We start from the raw sequence: 16,341 nt of genomic DNA on the forward strand, positions 1-16,341 counted from the left end.
TGTCCCATTCAGAGGAGACTTTGATATGTGGCTTACACCTTCCTTCCCCACTCATTCCACTGTCCCCAGCCTGCCTGACTTCTTTTGGATTGACATTGTCCACTTCGGCACATGTGTAAATCATTCAATGGGTCACTGAAACTCAAAATGAGGTTTAGAGGAGGTCTTTCAGGGTAGGACTAAGGAAATAATCCCAGACATCTTTTATGGAGGATGGCACAGGGCATCCTTGTCATGGGATGCCTGTTGTTCTGTATTTAACTTAGGGGCACAGTTCTTGGTCTGACTTTTTGGCTTTAAGGCATTTCTGTCTCAATTCTAGGACTGGTCGCCATAAAGGATGCGCATGATATAGAGACCAGGCTCAATGAAGTGGAGAAGTTGCTGAAAACCATCATAAGCATGCCGTGCAAAGTAAGTAGCACCTGGGCTGGGCTGGAGGTGGGAGGTCAGGACACATCCGGCCAGCTGCCCCCTCCCTGGGGGGGTAGGAATAGCCAGGGGAAAGGAAGACTTTTGTGGGGTGTTATGACTCCAGTGTTTTCTCCTTGGGGAAGAATCGGGAATGAAGGGCCGAGGAGACATTGAGTAGGAAGAGGCAAGGTCCTTCCATTGCCGTGGTCTTTGCTCTCTTGCCTCCACTCAGAAGCCCACTCGTCTTGCAGCGGGTGTTTTGGAAGAGGGTGTATGGGAGCCAAGAAGAGTGTTAGTAGATGAAGTTTGCAAGCTTCATGTGGGGTCGTGAGGAAGAACCTGGACTCTAGTCAGGCAGTCACCACTTGACTACCATAGCATCCGTTTCCTCACCTGTGAACGGGGAAAGTCGACACACCGCAGTTTATTGTACAGTGAAGGGACCTGTGTGCGGAACACTGGCACATACCAAGCGCTCAGAAAAACTCACCAGCGTTTCCATTAACCCCATCCTATCTGTCCCTGGGGCCTTGCAGTTTTGCCACGTGGGGCCCAAAGTAAATGAAGAGTGTGCCATTATTGAAGCCTCATCAGTGTGGTCAGTCCCGCAGAGCGTCTGAACAGTATGGGGACGTTAACATCAGGTGAGGCTGCCATGACGGAGGATGAAGTTTTAGTAATTAATGTACTTACTCCCAGTATTCTAGGTCAGAAGTTGTGCTCACCTTCTTTGAAAGATCTCCTTTGGATCAGGTGTTAAAAAATGACAATGTCCATAAAATTCAACCCAGCTTTCAAAGCCCAGTGAAAATATCAGGTAAGAGCTACAGGGAAGGCATGGCGGGGGGCAGGTGCTGCTGTTGATGGGTGCGGTTTCCCAGAAGCCCTTCCAGTTCAGTGTCTGTGTGGTGGGCATCCCCTTCTAGGGGATCCAGAATAGTGGGTATACGCTGTGGCCTGATTTTCATGACACACTGCGTTTTCTACCTACTGACCTGCATTTACACTTTTCCTGTTTCCAAAGTGAGTAACATGGCATGTAAATTGGAACTTACCTAAGAAATGGCATAACGAGAGGCCCGAGAGGGTGGCTCAGCTGGTTAAGTGTCTGACTCCTGGTTTCGGATCAGGTTATGATCTCACGGTTCATGGGTTTGAGCCCCGAGTCAGCCTCCACACTGAGAGTGCAGAGCCTGCTTGGGATTCTCTCTCTCCCTGTCTCTGCCCCTCCCCTACTTACTCACTCTCTCTTTCTATCAAAATAAAGACACTTAAAAAAAAATATATGATGAAAACATTAATAAGGCTTTTTGAAGCGAACTACTGTAATTGGGAGCCTAGCGTGCTAAAATAAGATGATTTCTGTAAGGTGGCAATGAATTTGGTTTTAGGGCACCCAGGACAAACAGGGAAGCCAGTTTGGGTATCACCAGTCTTGATGCCGGGCCATGCCTTCTAGCGCCGAACAGGCAGATGTCCCAGCAGCAGGAAAAGCGAATGGTCAGCTGGGAGGAGCTGCTGGCTGGCTCAGCTGTGGGGTGGATGGAAAGGGAGGGCGGGCCTGGACTTCACCCTGTTGGGTAGCTTTCTGAATCTAGGTCACACCTGTTGCTAGGACAGTAGACTTTTATTTTTGCAGTACGATTGTGGTGAAGGCTGCTGAGGGGCATTTTGTGGGGAAAAGAGCTCTGTCCTGGGAGCCTCAGCTACGGGGCTCCCCCAGGCAGTGGATCTATTTCTGAATGGAGGAGGGAGGAGAGAAGAAGGAGCAGTGGAGGAGGAAGACTCAGGAAGTTGATGAAGAAGAGTCCACAGATGAGAGCACATCTGAGCCCAGAGCTGGCTCATAAGAAGGCATGGGGGGTTCATGGTGATGGGGAGACATAGGACAAATCAGGATGGTGGCAGCCGATATCTTTGGTAGAAAAGTGTCCTTACTCAGCTATGTGTCACACAGCAGGGTTGAGATTCCTAGTTGTGTGCGGTGGTGGTGTGGACAGGATGGACAAGTCCTGGGGCCCTGGAGTGGAAAACACGTTTGGATATGGCTACATGTAAGCAGAATGGCTGTTAGGCCTGGGTTTGTTGGGGTCTGGTGCTTTTGATGTCTTCCTGTGTGTTCTTAAAAGAGCAGGGTTGTTTGGGCATCTCTCCTTAGCTGGCACCTGGCACCCAGAAACTCCTTTATAAGAGAAATGGCAGTCACTTATCTTGGTTGGGTGTCTACGGACCCCAGTCCTGCAGGGCACAACCAGGACTCCGGGAACCTAACTGTCAGTCATGTTGGGCTTTACTTGCAGTCACCGGGACTGTGGGCGAGTGTCTGTTCTTTAGCCCTGAGCAGAAAAGTCCCAGAACTGGTGTCTCTGTTTTGCCTTATTTCTTTCTGTTTTGAGCAAATAGGACAACAGAGAGCCACAGAACCCTTTCAGACCTTGTGTTGGTGGCTGAGCTGCATGGAGTTGCTTCTGATTCATTCCTGGAGTGCAGCAAGCTGGAACACTCCCTTTGTCTCCATGTCCTGTTTGTACCTGTGGCTTGGATAAACACAGAACCCATGTTTACCCTAAAGGGCTGAGAGTAATGAGGTGAAAATTAACAGGGGTAACTGTAGTGTCCCAGGTGAGATTTGAACTACATTCTCTGGGTCTATTTGCGAGGACTCAGGACAGGTTTCAGCCTGCAGGGACACAGCAGTAGGTGGAAGAAACTGGAACAATTTTGGCTCCGCACAGAACGCTTTGTAACAACTGTGCCTGCCTAACAATGAAGTCTGTAAACATCTATTGTAAATCTGTGCTGAAAGACTTACACTCCGTGCAAAGGCCAGGGGGCCTATCAGAGGCATCCCTCTCAGGGTTAGCAGACTGTGAGAAGCCTCTCCACCCCTCCAGGGCTAAGATTCTCTGACTCCTGGGGATTTTATCCTGTTCATCAGCTCTGATCTATTGGGCACCAAGTCTGGGGCTTCTCCCTTGGAAGCTTCCCAGGCTTCCCATCTTTGCTCCAGGAGTAGCCAGCCCTCACTCTGTCTGAGTGAGTGATTCTCACCATAAATTAGTGTGTACATGTGCAGGCAGTGAGGGGGCATTCCCCAGGAAGTAAGATGTACTTTCATTATTCACAGAGGGAGGAAACCAATCCAGTAAGACAATGAACTATAGTAAATTCAAAAATACTTTTCAGTGAAACTTCTACTTACAGTAACACAAACAGCCCTTTTGGGAACTAGTCTGCACAGGGGCAAGCCATATTATGCTGGCTGGTTCCCCTGTGTGGGTGTTTATGAATTCGGGGAGCCTCAGGCTCTGGAGAGCATGGCCAGCCTGGGAACATGCCCCAGGACACACCCTGAATACTGAGGTCGGTCATAACTCTGACTTCCTGGGCTCACCCATTTTCTCACGACCTTACACTCATGGTAAAGGCCAAGTGCCCTAGTCATTCCAGGCATGCCGGAGTCTGATCCTGTCACCATAGAACCCTTTGCTCCAGACCCTCAGCCTCCCCTCAGTGGGGCTTTGCAGGGCTGTGGGCCCCTGTCTTCCCTCTGTTCACACAAACTCTGCCTGTCTGTCACATCCTGCTAAATTCCATTCAGTGGTAAAAACCCACTAAATTGCACTCAGTCGTGAAAACGTCCTTGCCTCCTGCGACTCATTGCACCCTTCCTCCTCCTCTCCTGTCTCATTTCTTAATGTCTTTTTATGCTGTGGATGTGGCATTTATGGAGGTGGCACCATGGGGGACAGGCACTTGACCTAGGCTGTCAGAGGCTTGCTTCCCTTTACGGGTAGGCGGGCACACAGCCTCTTCTTTCTCCTATTGAGACCGCCTTGTGGTCGGGGCTCCACTAGATGGCGCCAGGCGCTAGCAGTGTGGGAACCACGCCACATCCTGGGGCCCAGGAAAGGCAGTCAGGAAACTCTGTGGCCCCTTCAGCAATGCTTTGGGCCAGTACAGACTTAAACATTCTTCATCCTGTGTTAATCTAAATGTTTATGGAATAAAAAAAAACCCTAAATGTTCTTTTCTACACTGTGGCTGTGTCTGTGCTTTTAAGCATAAACCCCAGCTGAGATCTGGCTACTTGGACTCATCAACATAAGCCATAAAAATCTAATTATTCAGGTTTGGGGGGCCTGGAAATGACCTATAATTTCATATTTCATTAACCAAACATCTGTACAATCTCAACTCTAACTTTTACCTTAAAAGGTTAGTCCGATTAGCCAATTAATAAAAAGGTGGTGCTTTGGATTTTGTTCTATTGCTGGACTACACTGAAAATATAATGAATGGGAGAGAGGATTTAGATGGAGGGTGGCTACGCTATGAATGCTTTCAGGACTGAGCTAATGTCTGCTGAAAAAAGGAATGTATGAATTACTGAACTGAAGGAATGATGGCCTAGGGGGCATATGAAAACATGGCTACAGATAAAAAGATAGAGAAGTTGCCACTGGGCAAACACCACAGTAGTACAGTTGACCCTTGACCAACATGGGGGTTGGGGCACCCACTCCCCACAGTTGAAAATCCATGTATAACTTTGACTCCCCCAAAACTTAACTACTGGTAGCCCATTGTTGACCAGAAGCCTTATCAATAACATAAACAGTTGATAGCATATATTTTGTATGTTATATGTATTACACACTATATTCTTATAAAAGTAAACTAGAGGAAAGAAAACATTAATAAGTAAATCATAAGGAAAATACATGTACAGTACTGTACTATATTTATCCAAAACCAAATCCACATGTTAGTGGACCCATGTAGTTCAAATTTGTATCATTCAAGGGTCAAGTATAATTGTTGCAGTAAAGACCCTATCCTTCCTGTTAAGATAGTAGGGCAAAGTTTAAGGTTTTACACACTCTCAATGCATCTCCCCTGAGATATTTATTAACTACAAAGAGAAAGAGTAAATGTGGCAGAAACTTCTTATGCAAGTGATCCTGATGAACATCCTGGAAAAAAGGCCTGTTGACATCAGACACCCCCTGGCAGGATGCATGGAGGGGACACAGGGTCACCCTGCAGGATTCCTGCCTGGAATGCACCACCTGGGTCACATCGCAAAAGCATCAGGCAAATCCAGGGACCTTCGATAAAATACCTCACCAGTCCTGCCCAACGTGTTACTTTCATGAGAGATGAGAGGAGAGATCGAGGGACCATCAGAGGTCATACAAAACTGGGACACAGCAACTCAAGGCAATAAGGGATCCTGGATTGGGTCTGGAACAGAAAAAAAAAAGAGGGACATTAGTGAAAAAGCCTGTGACACTCAAGTAGGGGAAGTATTTAGTTATATCCAGCTTTCTTCACAGCACCATAGTTATGTAGAATATTAACATCAGGAGAAGCTGGGGGGAGCTCCGTGAGAACTCTGTACTATTCTTGTAACTTTTCTGTAATTCTAAAATTAGCTCAAAATAAAAAGTTAAATGGCAAAGCAGAACTCTTCATGTGAAAAAAAAATATGAATGCAGAAAAGTAGCTTGAAAGTGAACGGCTTCGTGAAATCAGTCATGTATGTGATTAAGGCAATTACATTGGCCAGTGATTTTTGCTATAGGTACTAAGCTGACTTCTAAGAAATTCACATTTTAAGTATGTTTGAAGATAGCCTTCAGAGGTTAGCACTTTTCTGTAATAATAACATTTTCTTTGGTTCTTTTTATTTGCTTGACATTAGCAATAATGATACCATCATTACCGTTTTTCAAGCCCTCCACATTTGTTAGATTCTTTACAAATACCATCTCATGTCATCTCCACCTAGGTCTTTTAGGATGGGCACCATTATTCCCATTTTGTAGATGAAGAAACCGAGCAAGCAGTAACCTGCTCCTCATGCACAAGTAGCAGAACTAGTTTCCAGCTTGCCTTGTAAAAAATTAAACCACATGACTATGTACAGAGGTTTCTTTGCATAAGCAGTTAAGGGATGATTTGTTACAAATCTGTTTTGGGGGGCTGGCAAACATTCCATGTTTTAGAGTTCCAAATTTCATATTTAAGAAAAATTAGGAAGTTCAAAAGTTCCCATGCAAGGTAACTCTTCAGAAACATGTTCAGAAATGTTTTGCTGCATATACATTCGTTTTCACTTGTAGGGTTTTCCCCTCCAAATTCCCTTAGCAAAGGGGCGGGAGAGGGGCTGGAAACTATTAGCTGGCTGAGGTTTTATGTGCTTCTGAGACAGATTTGAGTCAGGAAAACACAGTAAAGAAAGTGGTTCTGTGCTGCCATAGATTTTTATTTGAGCGGCGAGGGAATCTTAATCTTTCCTGTTAAGAGTTAGTCATCTTCAGAGTCTGTTCACTGAGACTTTGGTAAACATCTTCTCTCACATAGAAATGCTGTTGTTCCCAGAGGCTCCAAGCACTGACTTCTCCTAGGGTTTTGGTGCTCCTTCTCATGACTTAGGCTCTCCATGCTTGTTCTTGCACAGGGAAGGCAGGTGGGCTTCAATCCAGAGGGGTGGGGTGGGCAGGAAGAGCAATGTGCTGATGTCACCCAGAGTGTGATTAACTGGGCTGGTGTTTCAAAAGACCAAAGGCACTGGACCTGTCACTTCTGCAGAAAGTCAGGAGGAAATTTTAGCAATGACTTGGCAAATCTGGTTGAGGAAGAGTCATTTTAGTCCTGTGGGGTAAGGAGGAAATCTTCTGTTTTTCTTTGTTCATTTTTGTGTGGTTTCCCTAATTCTCTTTGTATGGAGAAAACTTTGAAGAACTGTGAACCAAATACCTAGAAAGATTAAAAATAAACAGGAAGTTGTAATTATACTTATGAAAAAACCAAATCCACACATGGGAATAAAATAACCTAAATTACAACAAGATATAAGAAAAAAATATAAGGAAACAATCCCCCAAACAATTGCATCAGATGCCCACTGAGACTGTGGATAGTGAGGAATGTTCTTGTTGGCTGGGCTGGGCCAGTAGGAGAGGAAAGCTATTTAGAGATGTGTGTGTTTCTTTTTTTTTTTTTTTTCAACGTTTTTTATTTATTTTTGGGACAGAGAGAGACAGAGCATGAACGGGGGAGGGGCAGAGAGAGAGGGAGACACAGAATCGGAAACAGGCTCCAGGCTCTGAGCCATCAGCCCAGAGCCTGACGCGGGGCTCGAACTCACGGACCGCGAGATCGTGACCTGGCTGAAGTCGGACGCTTAACCGACTGCGCCACCCAGGCGCCCCGAGATGTGTGTGTTTCTATGTGTTAGACCTTGAATGGGGAGAGGATAATCCTTTGAATTTGAGAATGCCCCAGAAATTTGGAGTCTATTTTAAGCCTTTTTTTTTAAGTTTATTTTTATTTATTTTGAGAGAGAGAGAGAGAGCACAAGCAGGGATGGGGCAGAGAGAGAGGGAGACAGAATCCCAAGCAGGCTCCACACTGTCAGCACAGAGCCTGCCATGGGCTCGAACTCACGAACTGTGAAATCATGACCTGAGCTTTGCTGTTAAGAGTTGGATGCTTAACCAAGTGAGCCACCCAGGCACCTCTTAAGCATGTTTTTTAAGATGAGGTAAATGGAGGGCCTGATTTGAGAAGACAGACAAGGGCCATAAACATGGAGCTTAGCTAAGAGCTGAGGTTAGGGGCTAAGCCAGCCTCACAGAGAGATGGAGAACTACAACAACAAGGAGAACTGGTAATGGCTACCAGATATATTCTTGGAGTATGTTTAATCTACTGAAGTGACAAGAAACACATTCCTGGGGAAAGGTAAATAAAAGCTATGCCAGATATTACAAGTGAATCAAGCCACATTGGCTCCTCATACTTAAATGGACCAGATGACATGATGGAATCTGGAAGTTCATGGGAGTTCAGAGCAGAAAGGATCCTTGGAGATCACCCAGAAGTATTCTGAAACTTTCCAGTTGAGGATACTGAGTCCCAAGACCATGGAACTCATTGTTGGGCTGAGGTGCAGTGTCCAGGCCCCAAGCCAGTGCTGTTTCAGCTACCACACATTCACGCATCCCTTTTCTTTCCTCTCCCAGTGCTGGGTAAGCACCAGCCTTCCATCCTTGGAAGCTGTCCCCATACAGCCAACATAGGCATATGAAGACGCATTCTTTGTTGGCCTTTTTAAATTACCAAGATTTGTGCTTACAGGTAAAAAAAAAAAATCAGTTTGTTTATAGAATTATATAAAGTAAAAAACTGAATTTGCCCATTGGCTTAAAGTACATACTGATCTCAGGGCACCTGGGTGGCTCAGTCAGTTAAAAGCATCCAACTCTTGATTTTGGTTCAGGTCATGACCTCATGGTTAGTGAGTTTGGGCCCCACGTTGGGCTCTGTGCTGACAGTGTGGAGCCTACTTGGGATTCTCTCTCTCCGCCCTCTCTCTGCCCTTACCCTGTACACGCGCTCTCTCTCTCTCTCAAAATAAATAAATAAACTTAAAAAAATATATGTAGATAAATAAAATGCATACTGATCTCATTTGACCCTCCCAGCAACCCAGGGTGGTAGACAGTGTTATCCCCATCTCAGGCACGGGGGAGACTGGATACCCTGTGCAGAGCCTCATGGCAGTGTGTGCCAGACCAATAGATATGAGCTCAGTAGTCTTTCTACCCCAGCTGTAAACCAATGGGGAAGGCATTTGGGGAGGGTGCTGTGCAACCAGAGCATCTTTCTCGGGGGAGTGATGTGGCTTTTGGCTTGCATGGGGTCCACAGGTGTGGTTTCTGTGGAGCTGATGCCAACCTCTGGCATCGGCTCCTGAATCTGTGTGGTAGAGCTCCAGAATGGGCCTCTGGGGTACAGAAGGTTCTCTCAGAGCATGGGGGAGAATCTGGGGCAGTAGATGGAGGGGGAAATAGGGAGATTGGTATAAGCCCAAAACTTCAAACTCTGGCCTCTCCTGAATATTTACTTTGTTGCTTTCATTTTTCAGAAATCATGAGGTCCAATGGATTTTGCTTAGCAAATACAGAAACAATTGTTATTGACCACAGTATACCGAACGGAAAAGACCAACACCTGGGTGTGGATCCCACAGAGCATTTGTAAGTACATTGATTTGAATATAGTTTTATAGAAGGGCTGCCTGAATGGTCAGCTGGTGCCAGGGACTGGATTTCTCTCCCCAGACAGAGCTCTAGAGGAAGTAGATGTGGCCAGAAACATTGAGCCATCCTATCTGTATTTGGATACTTATCCTAAGTGTTTGCCTCTTCTAGAGGATGGTGAGAGCTTGATTCATAAACTTTGTGGGACCAAGTGGCTGGTTGTGAGGGGGCATTGAGGATAAGTTGCCAGGCTCAGATCTATAGCTGGGGCTATAGGGTCCATAAGCCTCTTCATTCAAAGGGTCTGGTCTCCTGGGATGGGAAGAAGTGTCACCTGCATGGTCTTACATCGCAGGGCTGGAGGTTCTCCTGACTCTGAGGTGGCCTCTGTGTGGCTCACAGGCTAAGGCCTGGCCCTGCTGGGTCTGCTGATTAATGGAGTCTGATTAGTGAAGGTGGGACCACCAAAGACACCACTGCCTTCCCTGTTCTTCTTTCCCCTAATAATGGGGAACTTTGACCATGATAAGTGCTCTAGGAAAGCCCAACCCTGGGGTCTCTGAGGGGCACCTTCATCGTTGGTTCACTTCCAGGTCATGTCCTTGGGAGTCCTTGGGAGGCAGCTTGAGGGGACATCACAAATTGGCTTCTGTTGACTGTCAAGGCCAATCCCAGGGCTCTTCCTGGTTGTGTGAACTTCAGAAAGCTATTTAACCTCTTCTGGCTTCTTTTCTTCAAAGTGGGGCCCACTATGCTCTCACAGGGTCACTGAAAGATCTCAGATGGTAACTGTGAGACATTTGGCCCAGGAGCCCCTGAAGGCAGCTCTGGGTGCTCAGGGTCTTCCTGTGGGTACATGGGCAGCTCATCCCAGGATCAAGGGGCCTTGGGGTCCTACATCCTGCCCCACCCAACTGAGCTGCAAATAAAAATGAACTAGGAAAACTCATGTGCTGAGACACACCCAGACCAGCTGAGTGCAGAACAGAGCATGACCCCAGGATGTACAGGCGACTGGAGCCTCCTCTACTGGACTCTTCCTGTGTGGCGGAGCACAGCAGGAGCCCTGTCCAGCCCATGGAACTGGCTCTGGCCAGCAGCACCCACTTTCCCAGGTGTCTCTTAGGTGGATGGCACAGGGATCCCTCACAATGGTGATGTCATGAAATACTTGTTTGAAAGGATATGCTGGTGAGGCTGCGAGGGGTGGCCCTTCTCTGAAGTGCCATTGTCTCTTCTGCATGCCTTGCCATGACACCACATGGCATCGCACCCACTGTATGTGTATATAGGTAGCTCATTAGTTCTTGACCCAACGGTCCTCTGTGCTGGCATGGGGCTGGCATCATGGGGGAACAATATGGCTGTGCATTAAGTGGGTGACAGGAAGGAGAGGCCCTTTACCTTCACAGGAGGAGCTTCTGGAGAGAGCTTGTCTTGGTGGAGGAGAAACAGGTGGAGACCCTCCCTCATCACCCTGCAGGGCCTTGGCTCTGGCCCCACAGTATTCCCAGGGGGGACCATTTCCATCGTCAGGAGGCCTCAGGATGCCATCTCTGCACCTGGCCAGATTTGACAAGCAAGTTGAACCTGTGGATAGTTTTGCCGAGGAGAGGCACGCAGAGAGAAAGCAAGGGTGGTCATGTGACCCCCCCCCCCCCGTGGCTTTGCATGGACAAGCATGGCACACCCCCAGTATGTGGCCCCCTGGCTCCAGGATGCCCAGCTGGCAGGAAGCCAGCAAGAAAAAACCTCTGTGATCCCAGAAAAGCTTAACAAAGAAACGTCTGCCTCCAAATGGCTCAGGGGAGCATTTAGAGGAAATTCCTGACTCGGGCTTGCCAGGATTTTCTCTAGGTGCCTAATGTAGAGCAGCACAGCTGAGCTAACGGTCTGCTGCTGGAGTCTCTCAAGAGCAGCCTGTTTTAACACTGCACAGAGTTAGCAGCAGGGGAGGGGGGTGATGATGGGACAGGAGGTTGCAGAGATGATGTTTGAGTAACAAGGCTGTGCTTCCCTGCCACAGCTGTCCTCAGTGGTACCCGGGAGTTACCATTTGGCCCTGACACTGGGAATTTGGTGCTGTTGAGCCTGCCAGTAGGACCAGTGCTGTAAAGCCAAGCAGATAGGACAGAGACCCCACTGCACTCAGGGAACGGGGGATGGGGTATGCCTAGCAGAGATGTAGTCAGCGTGACAGTGGGGCCTCTGCCTGGTGACCATCCTAGCTGGCTGGAGTGGTGCCCGGGCTCCCAGGAAACTCACTCAGGGCTGAGGCAGCCCCCACCCTGTCCTCACAGGATAGGAGCAGAGGTATCTGCTCCTGGTCACTCACCTTCCCCAGCCTCCCAGCCTCCCCTCCCTGCCTGGGTTTTCAGGGTCACCTGATCTGATGGCAGGCGTGTAGGAAGGGTGAGAAGTTGTCCCCACAGGGCTGTATCTTGGTCCTGTCCCTCCCCTGGCTTGAGCCTTCCCCTACACCCAAGTCCTCTTTTAATTCATTCCAATGCTGGTTTTCCGGAAGAGACTTCACATCCTGTAATAAAGTTGGAGAGTTGGTCTTCCCTCCACCAGACATGCTGCCTGGCTGGCTGCGCACACTTGTGTCCACGCTACATCTCTTTCTCCGCAGCCTGGAGCTACCACCTGGGCGGGCAGTGTGGGGAGGAGTAGCTGAGCCCCCAGCCCTTCCCCTGCAGGTGTGGGGAGGCCCCACGCATCCACACACACACCCCTCACTCTGGAATTAAAGGAAGACATGCTTCTGTGGCCTTTTCTGTCCAATTTCGAACCTCCTCCAACACTTTTAAATTTCAGCTTCCACTGAGAGGAAGCCTGCTTCCCTGGGAGCCCCACCTCTGAATCTGCGGGATTCTGCCCAGTGTGCTCTGCAGGCATGGGCTGGGCTTCTTCTCTGCACCCCATGCAGCCCCCTGGCCCCCTGGCCGGTGCAGCCAAGCAGACTCCCCTTGCCGTCTCGTTTGCTCGGTTCGTACCCTTCCTGGTTAGGCCAAACCTTTCCAGGTACAGCGGAGCTCTTACAGCTGTACTGCTTAGTGCCGGGAATCAGCATAGGGACACAGTGTGCACTGTGGCCTCTGCTTTCCTGGGAGAGCCGAGGGGGAGCCTGCATCAGCCCACCTCTGCCCTGCCCTGCTTTTTGGGACTGATCCTTAGCCTAGGAAAGTGGAAACAGCCCAAGCAACTTCTCTCTTTCCCTTCCTGGGGAGAGTGTCCTTCAGGTGCTTCTTTCTCTTTTAGGCATTTTTTTTTTTTAATTTGGAGTCTTTTTTTTCTAGCTTAGGAGGCCTTGTCTGGGTTAGACAGGGATTAGAAATGGTTTCAATTCATGGGGGAATGTCAGGAAGGTGTTAGTCACCTTACATTTGAGGTACATATCCACCTGCCTCCCCTCCCCCCAGGTACACCCGCCAGTCAGATGAAGGCCCCCTCTAAGAGGAGCCCTCCCTCCATGAACCTCCCCTGCCCCCTGCCCTGCCCACACCTCTCTGGACCGCTGCTCTCAGTCCCCGTAGTCCCCTGTGCACGTGTCCCAGGGATGTGGTCAGGTTGTGAGCTTGTGACCACAGTGGCTTCTCTCACTCATCTTTGCTGTTGTCTGCGTTCCCACAGACCCACTCCCTGCCTGGCTAAGTGCTGTGTCCCCAGACACAGAATGGATCCCTAGATAGAGAAAAATAATCACTCTGTGAATGAATGAATGCCTCAGTAAATATTGGCTAATGAATACAGATAGCAGTCTCTAAGGCAGTAAAAAGCAGAGCTATCACAGTCTTTAGAGAAGGGTCCATTTCACCTAATTAATTTGTAATCATGGTTCTTCCCCATACTTCATGCATTGAAAGGACTGTGCCTGTTGGTCTGATGCACCTGTGTATCCTGAAGAGCATTGTGGACAGGCCCTCTCACAGTGTTTGGCATTGACCCTGAAGCGCCCTCTTGCCAATGACCTTCTGCCCTTTATTTCTCCTCTTCAGTGGTGGTGGGGAGTCAGTGAGCCAGCCCCAGCCCTCACCTCTGGACTTTTCCATTTCAGGTTTGAGAATGGCAGTGAGTTTACCTCAGAGCTGGAGGATGGCGATGACCCAGCGGCTTATGTCACCAACCTATCCTATTACCACCTGGTCCCCTTTGAGACGGACATTTTGGACTGAGTCTCTATTGGGCCCCCACTGCTCCCCAACCCTTGACTGCTGGTTCGGCACTGGCTGCAGTGGGCAGAGCCGCTGCCCCAGGCCTGGGCCAGGTGGTGCCTCTGTGGGGATGGTGCCCGGGAGGCCCAGGTGTCCTGCCAGTGTAGCAGCAGGGTTTTCTGGAGTGAGGGCTGACTCGCAGGTCAGCCAGGTCACCAGAGTCCCGCACAGCCTGCTGCTTCTGAGGGCTCTTCTCTCTGCACCCGACACCACCGGCCTGTCTCTGCACCCCTGGGACTCGCTCCTCACCCTCGTGTGGGAGACCCACAAGTGCCTGCAGGACATGTGGGTGCCAGGGTAGACACCCAGGGCCCGGCCAGGTTCCTCCTTTCTCCATGACTGCTTCCTGGAGAGGAGCCTTCCTCTGGGTGCTGGGGGCCCAAGGCCACCCGGCCACCCTCACTCCCCACCATTCCTTCATACAACAAGCGCACAAAACATTGCCTGTGAGATTGTGTTGGGTTGCCAAGTTCTGGACGACATACACGGGGAATGTTAGGTAATCCAGGATTTCCCTGGGAACCAGGATGTGTGGCTTTTGTTTCTGTTTTTCATCTTCTATCTGGAAACTGTGGGTTTTGTGTCAGCCAAAGGGGCTCTTCACAGAAGAGTCATTGTGAATGGCGCATATTGGCTGTGGAGACAGGGGAAGCCGTTGCTGAGCAGGTGCCCGTGAGCGGATACTGAGAAGTGCTGATTCTCCTCAAGAGGAAGAGAGTTCCTGCCTGGCCTGCCAGCCCCTCTTCAGCCCTGCAGTGTGGGGTAACAGTGCTGTAACCCCTGGACCGCGGACCATGGGAGGTTCACCTCTCCTGCTGTATACCAAACTCTCAGTGATGTCATGCTGTATTGACCTGCAGGGGGGGATCAACAGGAAAGCGCTAAGTCTCCCCTTTGCCCCTGGGCGGGCGGGTCTGGGTTCTGTGTGCTCCTCTCCTCATGGTGTCTACTAACGACCAACATTTGCTAATGTAAATACTAGTAAATTATTGAGAATCCTAATTCTTTTACACAGTCTGTTTTTTAATCTATTTTAATTAAATAAAGTGTATTACTCTACTCGTGGATTTAAGATGTTTGGTGTGTCAAGGTATGGCTCTTTTTATTCCGTGCACCCTCAGAGCTGGCCACGGGGCACTCTGGTCTCATTGTTCTGCAGGAAATGTGTTCAGTTCTCACCCTAGGAATAATCTGTCCAAACTGAAATGTGAGCAAACAGCTTATATTGTGTGTGTGTGTGTGTGTGTGTGTGTGTGTGTGTGTGTGTGTTTTGTTTTTTTTTATTTCTTTGTTTACTTCAGGTTGTCCACCTTCTCCATGTTCCTTTTGGCAGTCCCAGGAAACCTCCTCCGTGACCCAAGTGCATAGCATATGGGATTTCCATGGCACCTATATTTCCCTTCTGCCTTCCAGCTGCATTTGGTTTAATACACTCTGCTTTCAAATAGGCTGTTGGGTGGCTGATGGCGGTTGACCAGTTGCCTTTCTTATCTTGCAGGGTGAAGTGCATTCTTTCCAAGGATAGGGCTGCTTGCCTGGCAGTTAAGACTGGAAATCAATCACCACATTTAGTTAATCACCACCTAGACTTCGGTTGTTGATCCTCATTATCCCTGTTACCCAGAAGTGCTTCTCCTTTCTGTCCAGCCACTGTCAGGCAGCTGCCTGTGGTTCTCAGCTGACTTGGACTGTATTTCCCCATCAGGTCCCAAGGTTGGTTCCAGAAGCTCCCTATCTGCCTTCACTGAAGAAGCTTCACTATTTCCAGTCAACACACCGTAAGATTTCTCAACTAAGAGTCAGCTGTTGGCATATTTGTTTTTCTATGAAGCACATCAGAATATTCTCTGGTTTCCTTCCCCCTCCCCGAAAAAACACAATGTAGGCTCATTCTTCATGTTCCCACATTTGAAACAGAAGTACAGATAAATAGTTCTTTAAGTGGCATGGTAACTGGTTGCTGGCACTCAACCTCACTGTGGGAAGGTCAGTGTGGAGCAGTGGGGACTGGAGCAAATGCACAGCTTGTGCACTGTAGAAAGGGACCCATTCCCACCGCTCAGTTTAGCGGACTGTTCCAGCCAGTAGTGTGAGCCCAGTGTGGCCAGTTCTCCCAGTTTTTCAGTAGGAGCTGGAAATTGGGACTTTTCATATGAAATATTCCAGTTTTGAAGGGCTACAAAAAACAACAGTGATGAGAAACTTTTCCAAGTAAAAGAATAAGGAACTTTGAGCTTCTAAACCATCAGTTCAGAGAATCAACACCAGAGGAGTTCAAGTTCATGTGGGAACTTTGCACTCTTGCCCTCACATGTTTCTCCAGAGAATGCTTTTAGAACAACCTGCCTCTCATCTTATTTCTTCTGTGACATGTCCCTTGTGCTGCCCTGGTAGCCAGGAGGCCCTTGGCAGGGGTGGCCTGGATACTGCCCTTTATTACTGAATCCTGAGGACTACTGTCAAGAAGTTCATTTACTCTGCTAGACAGGCCCCTGCGAAGGGGTATGCAGTTAAAACAATTTCTTAGCAAATCAAATGAAAGTTGCCTAAGTTTCCTATTCAATAGGAACCTTCAGCAAAGGCTATTTATAGGCAGGGGGTGGGGGGGGTGGGGGGGGTGGTCATCTGCTCTTTGTGTCGTAAATAGATGCTGTATTTCA

General features: G+C 48.6%; 1 protein-coding gene across 1 annotated transcript in view; it reads left to right on the forward strand.

Annotated features, from left to right (window-relative positions):
• The window catches only part of PXDC1 (PX domain containing 1), a 29,431-nt gene extending 14,659 nt beyond the window's left edge, over positions 1–14,772 (forward strand). Inside the window, exons 2-5 of the mRNA XM_049655094.1 lie at positions 323–414; positions 1,114–1,231; positions 9,353–9,464; positions 13,525–14,772. Of these exons, the coding sequence (XP_049511051.1) occupies positions 323–414; positions 1,114–1,231; positions 9,353–9,464; positions 13,525–13,642 (440 nt within the window). The 3' untranslated portion in view covers positions 13,643–14,772. The remainder of the gene's footprint in view (positions 1–322; positions 415–1,113; positions 1,232–9,352; positions 9,465–13,524) is intronic.
• The last annotated feature ends 1,569 nt before the right edge of the window (positions 14,773–16,341 follow it).

This window comes from Panthera uncia (assembly GCF_023721935.1).
Source record: "Panthera uncia isolate 11264 chromosome B2 unlocalized genomic scaffold, Puncia_PCG_1.0 HiC_scaffold_25, whole genome shotgun sequence".
NCBI classification, from domain to species: domain Eukaryota; kingdom Metazoa; phylum Chordata; class Mammalia; order Carnivora; family Felidae; genus Panthera; species Panthera uncia.